This window comes from Tachysurus vachellii, chromosome 19 (assembly GCF_030014155.1).
Source record: "Tachysurus vachellii isolate PV-2020 chromosome 19, HZAU_Pvac_v1, whole genome shotgun sequence".
Taxonomy (NCBI): Eukaryota; Metazoa; Chordata; class Actinopteri; order Siluriformes; family Bagridae; genus Tachysurus; species Tachysurus vachellii.
Window position 1 is genome coordinate 19992967 of NC_083478.1, and position 15000 is coordinate 20007966.

Consider the following 15000-nt stretch of genomic DNA (forward strand, 5'->3'; position numbering starts at 1 on the left):
GGTGCTGGAGGTTGATCGCTTTCCAGGCTGAAGGACTTTGGAAAGAGGAGACCTTTAAAACTGTGTCTGATTGGTTACAGGGCGTTTCGGCTGCAGGGTCAAACTCCGCCCATTTCTCTAGAGGAACTGCTGAAATACCCAAAACATACATTTAGAATTATTTCTCTTATTCGCAGTAGGGTGAGGACAAAAAATACAATTTTACACCTGTGTCTTTTCCCTCCTTTTCTGAATTTTTTCTCACATTTCTCTCTCTCTCTCTCTCACTCTTTCTCTTTCTCCCGCTTTCTCTCTCTCTCTCTCCCTCTCTCTCTCTTTCTCCCTCTTTCTCTCTCTGTTTCTCCCTCTTTCTCTCTCTCTCTCTCTCTCTCTCTCTCTCTCTCTCTCTCTCTCTCTCTCTCTCTCTCTCTCTCTCTCTCTCTCTCTCTCTCTCCCTCTCTCTCTGTCTCTCTCTTTCACCCTCTCTCTCTCCCCCATCTCTCTCCGTCTCTCTCACTCCCTCTCTCTCTGTCTGTCTCTCTCTCTCTCTCTCTCTCTCTCTCTCTCTCTCCCTCTCTCTCTGTCTCTCTCTTTCACCCTCTCCCCCCCCCCTCTCTGTCTCTCTCTCTCCCTCTCTCTCTGTCTGTCTGTCTCTCTCTCTCTGTCTCTCTCTCTCGTTTTCTCTGTTTTCCCTCTTGTTGACTTTGAGGCTGCAATAGTCACAACCATACACCTACCTCAGGTGCATATGCTCATTTTGTATGTGTGTGTGTGTGTGTGTGTGTGTGTGTTTGTACACATCTGTGTTTTTCTATTCACCTGCTGACTTTTATCTACCTCCTGCTGATGCCTTCATTCTGGATAACACTAACTAATGACCTCCTCGCTTCCTGATTGTTCCGGTTGTCCGTCTCCATGGCGACCGTCATAGATTTCTGTGCAAAACATCGACGCCGGTGTTTCGTCAGTTGTTTGCACTCGTTTATTAATGAGGATGTTTACATGGACCCTCATGAACTCCGTTTGAGATATTAAAGCCATCGTTCTGCTTGTGATGTGACGCGTGACTCGGAATATTTTTTGCTCAGTAGTCCTGGGAGGTGTGACGTCATCAGATTATTTCCCCAAAAAAATGTTACAACGCTCTAAAACCGGAGACTCCTTCCATAAATGTGGGACGGATGTATCATTATGGAAAGCTTTAACATATCCAAGATTGTTTTTTTGGTACAGCAACACTTTATTCTAAGACTTTACATCTATATACATTGCTAGTTATGTTGTTTCCATAGAAACGAGAATATTACATTGAACAGTAATAACTAATTAAGGACTTTTGGTTGGGATTTTGTTCTTTTAATGAAGTTTATCTGCTCATGATTTCTGACTGGAATACACCACCTTGCCTGGGTTCACCTCCTCTTCCTCCTCTTCTTCCTCAGGTGACCAATAAGGTGGAGCTGGAGCCGAGCCATTTTGTGGACTGGATGAGGTTGGAGCCTCAGTCCATGGTGTGGCTTCCTGTGCTGCACAGAGTGGCGGCTGCAGAGACGGCGAAACATCAGGCCAAGTGTAACATCTGTAAAGAGTGTCCGATTGTAGGCTTCAGGTATGTACACACACACACATACACACACACATTTTCCCACTATACATTCTCAGGATTGTGTATTAGACTAAAGAGCACATTGTTAACTGCTTTTTTTATCATTTATATTTTTTAACGTCATGTGGGCGGGTCTAATTATGATCGAATCTTTCCGTCACCAATCACAAGGACTGATGTCACTCGCCCCCCCACACACCAACAAACTGTCCCGATACTCCTGCATACCATATCATGTTATTTCCTCTTTAATTTGGTTGCTGTCAGAGAGATGTCAATCAAGCGTGGTCATTAGAATATGAGGCCACGCCTACACAGTGCTCAGTTTAAGGTTAAGCTATGTGATATGACAATATAATAATCAATATCATTATCAATTTATTCAAAATCCTCCGTTTTAAAAAAAATGTTAGTTTATAGTTCAAAATTGTTTAAAAATAAATAAATAAATAAATCAAAGTAGCTGGTCTAACGTTAATTAGAATCTTTAAAATTGACATTTTAAAATGACGGTAAAAGGTAAACAGAGGAAAATAAATATCTGAATAAAAATGTAAAAAATAAAAATATGACAAATTACAATTGTAACGTTAAATATTAAAATATATATATAAAAATGAAATAAAAAAGTACACATTTTGTAGACATTATATTCAAGCGTCAGCTCAAGCGTTGAGCTTGCTTTTTTAAAAGTATTATACCTGATCTTTTATGATTATATCTGATGTATTTTATATATATGTAATATATATATATATATATATATATATATATATATATAATTTTATAATTTTATATATATATATATATATATATATATATATATATATATATATATATATATATATATATATATATATATATAATGTTATAATTATTTATTTATTATCTATATAGATATATTTCACCACATATCCTAGTTTCAAACTAAAGTTTGAAGTCATAAAAGATGTTTTAAAAATTTACATGGTCTATCCCGGGGCTTGGAGCGCTCAGCGGTGTCTAGACAGATGCTGACAGGTTCTGTCTCACACCCACATACAGTGTGTTTCCTGGGGCAAATGGAAAGGGCAGCGTAAGGTGCAGCTTTCTGTCTGACTGACTGACTGTCTGTTAGTCTGAGAGCTGAATCTCACCGTGGGCTCCAGCACTCACATTAATGTTAGAGTCTGTGCCGCAAAACACTAAAGATCAGAGCCAGAACCATGACTGAGCAGTTTGGAGACTCAAATGTTTAGGAACCAGCAGCTGGATGCACCAGCAGGGCTTTAACATGGTCATTATTTACAAATCTTCCATTATTTCTAGCATGTCGTCGCTGTCGGGCGGAAACCTCCAAATTTCGAATGTCCAAATTTGGTCAATTTCATATTTTTTCACATATCGATACTATTGGTCAGTCCCCACGTGGGTCTGTTATTTTTACAAGTTATTAACCAATCTAAAGTCTTAAATAGCTTGAGCGCAAATCTCATAACTCCATTGGACACTTCAACTGTCCACCTCTTCCTCACTCCGTGGGAGAGCTTCACGGCATATTTCTCCTCAAGAAGAGTCGCAACGAATCAACACGTCTTCTGAGGTAAATGTCTTCAAAACACTGGGCTCAAAGAAAAAAAAATCTTGACCCCCGCTAGTTCTGGTGCTCGTCTGAGGACAGGAATTTAGCGCAAGACAATCCACTGCAACGCAGACTAAACCCTTTGCACTGCAGATAAGGTACGGCGTTTTTTTTAATTTCCTGACAAATAACGGTTTTGGAGATACGAGGATTCTGCCCGACAGCGACTTTATAAGTTAGTCAAACTTTATAACTTGAAAACAAAAAGGCCAAAATTTTTTCTAAGGAACAAATTTTGCTCCAAAACTTTGCAACATATTTATACATATTTATTCATTTATTTTTGTCAATCCGAGCCTGGCTATTGTTTAAAACTAGCAAATTAATTTGGAGTAGCTAACACAGGCTGCTTAAACACCATTATTCTTACTGTTAGAGTTTGTAAATATCTTGCTAACATTTGTCTTAGCTACATAATGATGTAATAATAAACAAAAGGTTCAAAACATTTTCCTTTCATTTCCTTATATTCGTTCTTTTATTTGTTATATCAGCTATATAAAGAAGCTAGACGTAGCTTGAGAAATGCACGTTTAGCTTTGATAATTAGCGCAGTTTTTGTGATTAGGTTTAGATTGTACAGAGAGTCCAATGTGTATGTTGTTATGGAAAAGATTTGCGTAGGAAAATGTTCAGGTAGTTATCTCATCAACTCATCAAAAAGACTGGATGAGAGAAAAAATCAACAGAAACAAAACTCTATATATAATTTTGAGGTGTGTCTGATTAATATTCACCTCTGATCGTCATGGTTTCTGTAGTAACGCCTAGCTAGCTACAAAGAACACATTAATATCCACAATAGGTTTATCGTAAGTTGTCGACTAGACTTTGTTCGACCTGGCCGTCACTTTGATTTGTCTCTGATAATCTCTCTCTCTGTAAACTCTAAAAAACATAAACGTCTCTGTCCTGAAGATGTCAGAATACTCAGTGCTGAAACTGAAACGGACTCCTTCCATAAATGAATGATGAGAAAACAGAACCTGTTGTTTGCCTTAAAGTCAGAATTGTTCTAATAGAAAATTAATCAGCACATTCTGACCAATCAGATTTGAGAAATCTAGAGAGTAAAACAATTAAAGATAATAAGAGAATCTCTCTCTCTCTCTCTCTCTCTCTCTCTCTCTCTCTCTCTCTCTCTCTCTCTCTCTCTCTCTCTTTCTCTCTCTCGCTCTCTTTCTGTCTCTGTCTCTCTTTCTCTCTTTTTGTCTCTCTCTCTCTCTCTCTCTCTCTCATTCTCTTGCTCTTTCTGTCTCTCTCTCTCTCACTCTTTTTGTCTCTGTCTCTCTCTCTCTCTCTCTCTCTCTCTCTCTCACTCTTTTTGTCTCTGTCTCTCTCTAACTCTTTTTGTCTCTCTCTCTCTCTGTCTCTCTCTCTCTCTCTCTCTCTGTCTCTCTCTCTCTCTGTCTCTGTCTCTCTCTCATTCTCTTGCTCTTTCTGTCTCTGTCTCTCTCTCGCTCTTTTTGTCTCTCTCTCTCTCTCTCTCTCTCTGTCTCTGTCTCTCTCTCTCTCACTCTTTTTGTCTCTGTCTCTCTCTGTCTCTCTCTCTCTCTCTCTCTCTCTCTCTCTCTGTCTCTCTCTCTCTCTGTCTCTCTCCTCTTATACAGGTATCGCAGTTTAAAGCACTTTAACTACGACGTTTGTCAGAGTTGCTTTTTCTCCGGCCGCACAGCGAAAGGACACAAGCTGAACTACCCCATGGTGGAGTACTGCACCCCGGTGAGTCTCACACTTTTACTAAGTTAACTTTAAAAGACGAAGAATTAATCGAGCCAAGTTACGGAACTAGAAACACCTTCTGCCCAACCTCCAGTGGCTCCCTGGGGTCCTTTCAGCATCCATATTATTTCTATTTTTTTCTTCTTCTTTTTTTTATCGTGAAAAATAAGTGGTTTTAGAGGGAAGGTGGAAATCGTGTAGCGTCGCTCGTGTTGTTAGCGGCGTGCTATTAGCACCCGGCTGTAATGTAGTGTCGATTTCCCGCAGCTGTGAGGGTGATGGATATTGACTCTGTCCAAGCGTAATTGTTGCGTTTTGAATCCCTGCCTAGCGCTCGCTACATGAGGCGTGCAAGATGTGGGGAATGAAGATATGTTGTTATTCTGTGCCTGACTGCTTCATGCGTTTGTGCCCGAGTTATGTTCGGAGCTGACGGCTAGCACGAGTTTTTTGAACTGATCGGTGTGAGAAATCTTTACGGTACCAGTGACACAAATCCGATTTTGGACCTTAACATGACGGATGTCACAGTGTTTTTTTTTTTTCTTCCAAGAATGTTTGGACATAAAGATGTAATCTTTACAAGTCAAAAATGACCATTTTTGTGTATGATAGATCGGATTCTAGGCCGAGATCGACTCTGTTGGCTCGGAGGTGTCTTGACCTGATTTGTGTTAAAGTTTGCCTGTTTTGGCCATTGAGCTTTCTGAAAATCTTGACCGAGTTTTTGTTCGAAAGGTACAAAGTAAAGGGAGTCATGCTTTCCTTCTAGAAAGCATTCTTATCTTGTGCTCTGTATGAACGAGCAGCTGAAACAAACACTTGGCCTTGAAAAACGATTTAATGGTTTGTTTTCTGTCTTGAACTCGACTCTTAAACGTCTGGAGGATGTTGAATTTGGTGATTTACTTCACTCTTATTCTTCTGACCAATCAGAATTGAGAATTCAGCACAGCGCCGTTGGATAAACGAGTGCAAGCCTCGACGTGACCTTGTCACCTGTAGGAGCGACATGACATGTTTATTTGAGCTCCGCGAACTCATTTGTTATGACACTTGTACACAAAACACATTTAAAGTTCACGTTCCTGCTGATGAAAGAGACGGTCATGGTTCCACGCTCGGATCGATAGGAAAGTGGCCGAGCTCCGCGGGTTCCTGCTGTGGCCATATTATTATTATCGCACTGCTTTTTCATTTCGCAGATATTGCTCTTTCATCTCCGAGATATTGGCTTTTTTATTACTTGAGAAAACGGACAAGTTTTTTCATTCGGTACTTGCATTTGTGTGTAACGTAGGGTTTGGACTCGTAATGACGTTGGGGTTCAGGTGTGATGTGTGGAGCTGTTGGGGTTCGTGTGTGCGGAAGCGTTGGGGGTTTTGGTGTTTCTTTCTCTGTGTTGTTTGCAGCAGAAGCGGAGGAGTGTGTGGTGGAAGGAGGAACAGATGGATATTTGCTCTTCTTTCTCACTCCAGTGTTTGGGTGTGACTGCAGGAGTAAATAGAGCTGTAAACCTTTTGACTTATTGAGCTCCGTTTTAGCGAGAGACCAGGAGAGCGCTGACAGGAACTCGGCTAACGCACCTGCTTAGCTAGCAACACGTCAGCTGTTCAGACTAGCTAATAATCCATATTAACAGGTGCTGCTTTATTTATTCAAAGGGTCCTGAGGCCATTGCAGACTCGTTCAATAATGTGTTCGGTTTGCAGTTTTTTTATTTTTTTTATTTTTTTTTTCCATTTAGTTTGTTTGTTCATTTGTCTTTATACTGTCTTTTCTTGTAGTTGTTGTTTTTTCCCTTTGTTTCTGTATTTATTTACAGACGTTTGTCTTTTTACTGATATGTTTGTCAGCTTAAATGACGTTCTGTTTATTTTTTTATCCCAGTTTTTTTTCTGGGGTTCTTTTGTATTTCTTTTATTTTAATTGAATTTAATTTTTATTGTGTATTTTAAATGAATTTTTATGTTTTTTTTTTTTTTTTGCTTGTTTTATTTGTTATTTAATTGTTTTGTTTTTTTTTGTTCTGTTATCACGACTGATGATCTTTTTGATGCAGACCACCTCAGGCGAGGACATGCGCGACTTCACCAAAGTGCTTAAGAACAAGTTCCGCTCGAAGAAGTACTTCGCCAAGCACCCTCGCCTCGGCTACCTGCCCGTGCAAACTGTCCTGGAGGGGGACAACATAGAGACGTGAGTCCTCACCTCACACCGCACACCCCTACAATCGCAACACTTCTTCCAAACACCTGAGCCAACAATAATAAAAACATCAAAAACTATTTACAAAACAAGGTTACAGCCCCAGTGCTGAATGTGGCTCTGTGGTCCCCGTAAACCTGTACCTGAAAAGGTGTGAAGAACAAAACCCTTGGCATTTACAGTAAAATAATCAGTGACACCTTGGTGTTATAAAGCACTCTTATAAAGTCACTCTTTACTCGTTACTCTGGATTTCATTTTTGCGTAAAACAAACCGTCTTTGTGTTTTCGCTTCTCTGTCTAGACACTTGTATGATCCGTCTTAGCGATAATTTGTGTGTGTGTGTGTGTGTGTGTTTGCGTAGGATTTATCCGTGCTGTCAGAACAGTGTATAACTCACCGTAATGGTGTTTAAGATGCGCCTGATTAGTCTCTTCCGTAAGGTGGCCTCTCCGCTTTGTATGATTTATGGCCTTCAGTCGCATTCTCGTTGTTTATTATCTGTCACACACACAAAGCCTGGTTCCGTAAACCATTATTCACCTGCTGCCTTTTCAGTACTTCTGAATAAAGTAATCAGCAGGACGCAGGATGGAGATTAGGTGTCTGAAAGACGGCCACTGTATAAAAGTCGTGTTGCAAGCAGGAGTCTGTGGAAATCGAAATGGAAATTTTGAGGAGTTTTCCACCATCTTGTGCGAATTGTGAAGGTTGTGAATTATTGATCAAAAGGTTTCGTGTGCAAATACAGGCTCAATTTTCTGTCACGAAATGAAACTTGCTGGTTTTAGGGACACTATAAACTCGGGAAGGCTGGAAACTCACTCTCACTCATTTTCAACCGCTTATCCGAACTACCTCGGGTCACGGGGATCTCAGGCGTCATCGGGCATCAAGGCAGGATACACCCTGGACGGAGTGCCAACCCATCACAGGGCACACACACACACTCTCATTCACTCACACAATCACACACTACGGACAATTTTCCAGAGATGCCAATCAACCTACCATGCATGTCTTTGGACCGGGGGAGGAAACCGGAGTACCCGGAGGAAACCCCCAAGGCACGGGGAGAACATGCAAACTCCACACACACAAGGTGGAGGTGGGAATCGAACCCCCAACCCTGGAGGTGTGAGGCGAACGTGCTAACCACTAAGCCACCGTGACCCCTAGGCTGGAAACTTTTATTATTAAAAACTCTAAATGATAAATACATAAAACATTAAGTAAATAGGAAGATAAATGTAAGTGTAACCAATTAGAATCTAACAGTGCTGCTAGCCCCTCCTACAATTCTCCTGGCTCTGCCCCTGATCAGCAGGTTAACAGGTAAAAATATCAGACTTAAAAAAAAAAGTTCTGGTAACACTTTTTTGGTTCAAATTTTTTTTTGATGCTTTGTTCGGTGGCAAAAATATACACATCCGTTCTTCTGTTTAGTTTAAAATATGTACGACGTCCTTCCTCCTGCAGAGAGAAATGTCATCGTAGCTCAGATGCCCTGCTGCAAATACACCATCACTGTGTGTTTTACAGTGACAAATAACAGACAGATGAGAGGATAACACTCCCACAGAGAGAGAGAGAGAGCGAGAGAGCATTCTCTCTGTCTGTCAAACCTACAGCAGGAAGTGACCTTGCTGATACGGATTAAACCGTACAGACCCAGACACAGCTTTACGCAAATAACTCTACCACACAGCGAGTCGTAGCAGACAGGATTCATCTTGCTTATCGTTATTCTCTCGCCTTCCTCCACTCCTTCACTCCTCCACACAAACATAGCTGCTGAGATTGTTTCAATATACCGTAATCCTCCGTTTCGATCAGTCCGAAGGGCACGATTCATTTTCCCCAATAACAAATCACAGTGTTTATATTAATCCGTTATCATTGTTCCACATATGTGGTTATTAAATTTGTGTACTCGTTGATACGGGGACGTTTTCTGTAAAAGAGACGTTAGATTCGTGGTAGCGCTTTGTTACAGAACAATTTGTTAGCGCTTTGTTACGGAACAATTTGTTAGCGCTTTGTTACGGAACAATTTGTTAGCGCTTTGTTACAGAACAACCCTTTGTTACGGAACAATTTGTTAGCGCTTTGTTACAGAACAACCCTTTGTTACGGAACAATTTGTTAGCTCTTTGTTACAGAACAATTTGTTAGCGCTTTTTTACAGAACAACTTTTTTTGTTACAGAACAATTTGTTAGCGCTTTGTTATGGAACAATTTGTTAGCGATTTGTTACGGAACAACTTCCTTTGTTACGGAACAATTTGTTAGCGCTTTGTTACAGAACAATTTGTTAGCGCTTTGTTACAGAACAATTTGTTAGCGCTTTGTTACGGAACAATTTGTTAGCGCTTTGTTAGCGCTTTGTTACAGAACAACTTCCTTTTTTACGGAACAACTTCCTTTGTTACGGAACAATTTGTTAGCGCTTGGTTACGGAACAATTTGTTAGCGCTTTGTTACAGAACAATTTGTTAGCGCTTTGTTACAGAACAATTTGTTAGCGCTTTGTTACGGAACAATTTGTTAGCGCTTTGTTACGGAACAACTTCCTTTGTTACGGAACAATTTGTTAGCGCTTTGTTACGGAACAACCCTTTGTTACGGAACAATTTGTTAGCTCTTTGTTACAGAACAATTTTTTAGCGCTTTTTTACAGAACAACTTCCTTTGTTACAGAACAATTTGTTAGCGCTTTGTTACAGAACAATTTGTTAGAGCTTTGTTATGGAACAATTTGTTAGCGCTTTGTTACGGAACAACTTCCTTTGTTACGGAACAATTTGTTAGCGCTTTGTTACAGAACAATTTGTTAGCGCTTTGTTACAGAACAATTTGTTAGCGCTTTGTTACGGAACAATTTTTAGCGCTTTATTACGGAACACTTTGTTAGCGCTTTGTTACGGAACAATTTGTTAGCCCTTTGTTACGGAACAATTTGTTAGCTCTTTGTTACGGAACATTTTTTAGCGCTTTGTTACGGAACAATTTGTTAGCGCTTTGTTATGGAACAATTTGTTAGCGCTTTGTTACGGAACAACTTCCTTTGTTACGGAACAATTTGTTAGCGCTTTGTTACAGAACAATTTGTTAGCGCTTTGTTACAGAACAATTTGTTAGCGCTTTGTTACGGAATAATTTGTTAGCGCTTTGTTACGGAACAACTTCCTTTGTTACAGAACAATTTGTTAGCGCTTTGTTACAGAACAATTTGTTAGCGCTTTGTTACGGAACAATTTGTTAGCGCTTTGTTACAGAACAATTTGTTAGCGCTTTGTTACGGAACAACAACTTTTGTCTTTCGATAGTTAAACTAGTTAGTGTAAATATAAACGGATAAAAAAAAGTATGAGTCTTTGTTATAATAAAGAACATGTTTGTTTAAGTACTTGGATATAAAATGTAATAAAATACTTGTATATGTGCAAGGTTCAGGTTCAGGTTTTCAACATTTAGGAAAGTGTGCAGAATCAATCGAGGCGATTTGACGAACTCGAGTTGAAACACATGAAAAAAATGATTCTGGGTAAAAGATTTTAAGTCTGAAAGAGTTTTATTACTCAGCTACAGAAGACTTATAGCTCCAGTTGCAAGCATAAGAAAGGTGATGAAAGACAAACAACTTGTCTTTGCTAATTGATTCCTTTGAGGGGTAAAGAGAAATCAGAAATGTGGGATTTTCCTTAAAACAGTAAGGCATCGTTAATATACATGGAGAAAGAGTGTGACTGAGTTTGCAGGTTTAAATACAGTGAGAGAGAGAAAGAGAAATCCAAGAAGCAAATCAGTCCAGTGTGTCTGCTTGTCCTCTCTGTGTATATGTACAGGGAGCTTTAACAAGGCGTGCTGGAACCAGTCCTGACAGCATCAACAAGCTCGAGCCAGCCAATAAAATCTGTCTGTATCTTTCATACCATGCAAACACAATGTTGTTTCCTTCTATATTTCGACCTCGAAACCTGTCCTGAAAAAGCAGGAGATATCAGGACATGTTTTTTTTTTTTTTACGAAGGACGCTTGAAACAGAGTGAATTATAAGTTTAAGAGCTGGGATGTCTGGGATTTAAACTCATGACCCTTCAGTCGGTAGTGCAGTACCGCTGTAATTTATTTCCCCTATAAGGTAAAAGAGGTGTCGAGGAGCTATACGGTTCAGAGACGCTTGAGGACTTCACAGATTTAAATATTAACGCTATAGTAATATTTTACAAACTGAAAAATTCACGCTGCTTGCTGTTAGCTTTAACACGTCAGTTCAAGCCTTTGTTCGAATGAACCTCAGCGACCTCATTCGTCTCTTAAGAAACTCTAATAAACAAATTCAGAGGCAGGTTAGAAGTTTGTTCAGTCTCTAGGATCACGCTGGAGGTCTTTTCCTGGCTCAAATTACCGCTAGTTCCACATGGTGCACCCTATAAAATGTTCCTAGCACTGAACAGGCCAGTGATGGAGATCTATAAAAATCCAAATTTGCAGGAGTGCAACGTAAGAAATGACCCTGACTTTCTAACGGGTCTAAGTGATGTGGAGTGCGGAGACTGCAGCCGGCTGCCGCTTGCTCTCAGCCACGGATGACAGGCGCCGAGCTGAGTGGAAGGACAGGCGGGTAAATTTAGGCAGATCACATCAGCTCACATCGCAGTGAGCCAGTGCCGCATTGAGCTGTGTAATGAAGCCTTTTTCAAAGACAGGGCAGCCTCAAACGGAGAAGTCAATGTCTATGTGGCTTGTTGTTGTGGATTTAAAAACACACTCGCGCACGCTCGGCACGTCTCCCAGCAAGTCTCAGATGTCCTCAGGGGATATTCCAGCTCTGGAAGAACAAAAACACATTCACCTCAGACGTTAGAGGAGCGCCGGTTAATCCGGCCATATGCTCATCGGGACCTCATTAACCTGGCACCCGTTGAAACGGCACTTAGGGTTCTGCACCATTTGGTTCTGAGAAGAGAAAATCTTCTAGTCTGCTTAATGTGGTGGACTATTAAAAAAAGTTGTCAACCTAAAAAAACCCTGAAAATGAAGTGGCATTAGAACTACAATATGCACGACTTTTCGTTTTTGTGTTAATACTAACGTCCTGGTTATGATTTATTCACTACACAGCTAAGAAACTTTTACTGTTCTGAGAATTATTCTGGAATGTTTTTTTTTCTGGAGGTCATTTTCTACTCGTTAGTAAGAAATGAGAAAGAAATCCTACTTTTTATTTATTTATAGCTGTGATAGTCGATTGTTTATTCCTGGGTTGTACAGATAACTATGAAGGAACGTTATGAAAAAACAATGTGTTATCGCTTTGGTGTAAAGTAAGAAAAGCTGTACGGAAAAACCAGGAACTTTTGTGTGGGATCGGAGTTAAGGAAGTAATTTTATTGACACTAGTCTCTACGGGACACCAGATCCAGGGGACAGAGCTTTGTGAACCAATTTAGGCCAAATGTTAAGGAAAACATTTCCTAATGCAAATTTTTAGTTTACTTTAAATTAAATAAGTTATGAAATGGGGGCACGGTGTCGTAGTGGTTAGCACGTTCGCCTCACACCTCCAGGGTTGGGGGTTCGATTCCCACCTCCGCCTTGTGTGTGTGGTGTTTGCATGTTCTCCCCGTGCCTCGGGGGTTTCCTCCGGGTACTCCGGTTTCCTCCCCCGGTCCAAAGACATGCATGGTAGGTTGATTGGCATCTCTGGAAAATTGTCCGTAGTGTGTGATTGTGTGAGTGAATGAGTGTGTGTGTGTGCCCTGCGATGGGTTGGCACTCCGTCCAGGGTGTATCCTGCCTTGATGCCCGTTGACGCCTGAGATAGGCACAGGCTCCCCGTGACTCGAGAATAGTTCGGATAAGCGGAGGACTCTGCTGACTCCTTTCTAAAACCCAAACACAGAAGTAAAGTTGTTATAGAAACTAAATCAATTTAACAACACTGTAGTAAAAAGAACAGACTTTTACTTTTTTTTTCCAGACTCAATAAGAAGTAAGAAGTAAGACACAAACTCGGTCGTCCTGCTGAGAAATGTATTCACGTGCTGAAGGCACGTTTATCCACCCGCGAATTCATGTTTTTTTTAATGAAAAAAACTCAAAAATAGAGCAAGGGATGCGTTCAGGTTTAAGCTCAGAGGCTTTATTGGCCAATTAAACATTTTATCTCTGGTATAAAACTTGTCCAAAATGATCAAATAATTCGTCTGTGTTCAAAGCTTTCGGCTCATTTCACAGCAGATGAGGTTTAATATTTTGTGTGTGGTGGTTTTTTGTTTTTTTTTTCTTTTCAGAAAGGTAGTTTAGTCACATGTCAGAGATCGTGCGAGAGCATGTGTTTCTGAGCGCACGTGGGTGCAGCGGAGCTTTAATCGCTCAGGTGGAAAGCAGCTTCATTTCTGCTCTGAGCTGATTATAGATAATTACAATAACAGAGCCTGGAGAATGAGCGGGGTGTGAAGAGAGGCGTGAGGTTATTACGCTCCTGACACAGGAATTCATGACCGTGATCGCTCTGATGAGTCCGAAAAACCAGGATGTGAAAATAGCTTACGACAGAAGCTAACGATTTAGGAGATTTAGCCATTCTAACACCAGACGTAGTGATTTAGAAACAATTTAAAGCACAGTTACCATGGCAACAAGACAAAGTAACCGGGAGCGTCAACAATTCTCTCAGATATGTTGGTAGATTGAGACTACGTACGAAGGAAACGTCATTTTACGTTAGCAATGAGCTAAATGGAGAAGCATCGACAATGTGTCGCAACCGAGGACGATTTATGAATACAGTGAAATTTATTTCTTCGTATGAACTGTTTCAGGTTTGAAAAAAGCTAACAGCTAAAAGTGATTCAAGGGATGAAGATGGATGCTGCTGTTTAAAACGTTGCCACATTCATTTTTAAAGGATTTTAAATGAAAGATTCATAAAGTAAGAGTCTAATGAAAAAGTTCTGTATGATGAACAATTTGTTTCTGTATGAAATAAACAACTCGACCTGGTTTGAGATGAATGTGACGTGTTAGCAAAACAGCTAGCTTACTTGTTAGCTATTTTAGCCTGGTGGCTTTAGTGCAGATTTAAAAAAAAAATAAAATAAAATGTCTCATCTTATTAGATTTGGGGAAAGAGGAAAGTTTTTTTTTTTTTTTTTTAACCAAACGATTGTTTTGCTTTGTTATTTTTCTGAGGCGGTGTTACAGTTATAGCTATTGTTATTACCATAGCTATGTTATGTTATTATGTACTATGTTATTACCAGTTATTACCAGCAACAGAACACTGCATGTTTAGGCAAAGATAAAACACCACACGATTCCCTACTGGCTGTCGCATGCGAGTTCTCCGGTACTGCAGGTGGCGCTGTTTATATTTTTCGACAATTTCTGAAAAAGATTCTGCTCATTTGCAACAAATAATAGTTTTGTCTTATCACATTAGTGAGAGAGAACAGTTAGCAGTGGGGCTCGTGTTTTAACATGTGTAAAAATCACAGTGTTATAAATATAAATATTTTTCTCTTAGCATCACAACCTGATGCGGTTTGTTCCCTTTATTAAGTTTTATAGCTTCTGAGATGGTTATTATTCGTTATACAGCTTCATGATCGCGATATTTTTGACCTTTCTTCTTCTACGATCCCGACATGTGCGTTCTGGAGTCGCCGCCGTTCCTTGCGTTGTGGATCTGACCTCGCCTTGTGTGACCTTTGACCCTAAAGATTCTGTCCTCTTGTCCTCTTTTCCTCTCATCCTTCTCCCCTCCCCTCGTCCTTTGTGTTTCTCTTGCAGCCCGGTCACTCTGATCAGCATGTGTCCCGAGCAGTATGAGTGAGTATATACACCAGATTACC

At 40.2% G+C, this 15000-nt stretch overlaps 1 protein-coding gene across 10 annotated transcripts in view; it reads left to right on the forward strand.

Moving 5' to 3' along the window:
* The window catches only part of LOC132862616 (utrophin-like), a 181667-nt gene that overhangs the window by 151575 nt on the left and 15092 nt on the right, over positions 1 to 15000 (forward strand). For 8 of the 10 annotated variants that reach the window (XM_060894710.1, XM_060894718.1, XM_060894712.1 and 5 more), the window contains 4 exons: positions 1422 to 1588; positions 4817 to 4928; positions 6991 to 7127; positions 14939 to 14977. In XM_060894710.1, the coding sequence (XP_060750693.1) occupies positions 1422 to 1588; positions 4817 to 4928; positions 6991 to 7127; positions 14939 to 14977 (455 nt within the window). Of the gene's footprint in view, positions 1 to 1421; positions 1589 to 4816; positions 4929 to 6990; positions 7132 to 14938; positions 14978 to 15000 lie in introns of those variants that run through there. The other 2 variants (XM_060894720.1, XM_060894716.1) reach the window with 2 other exon arrangements.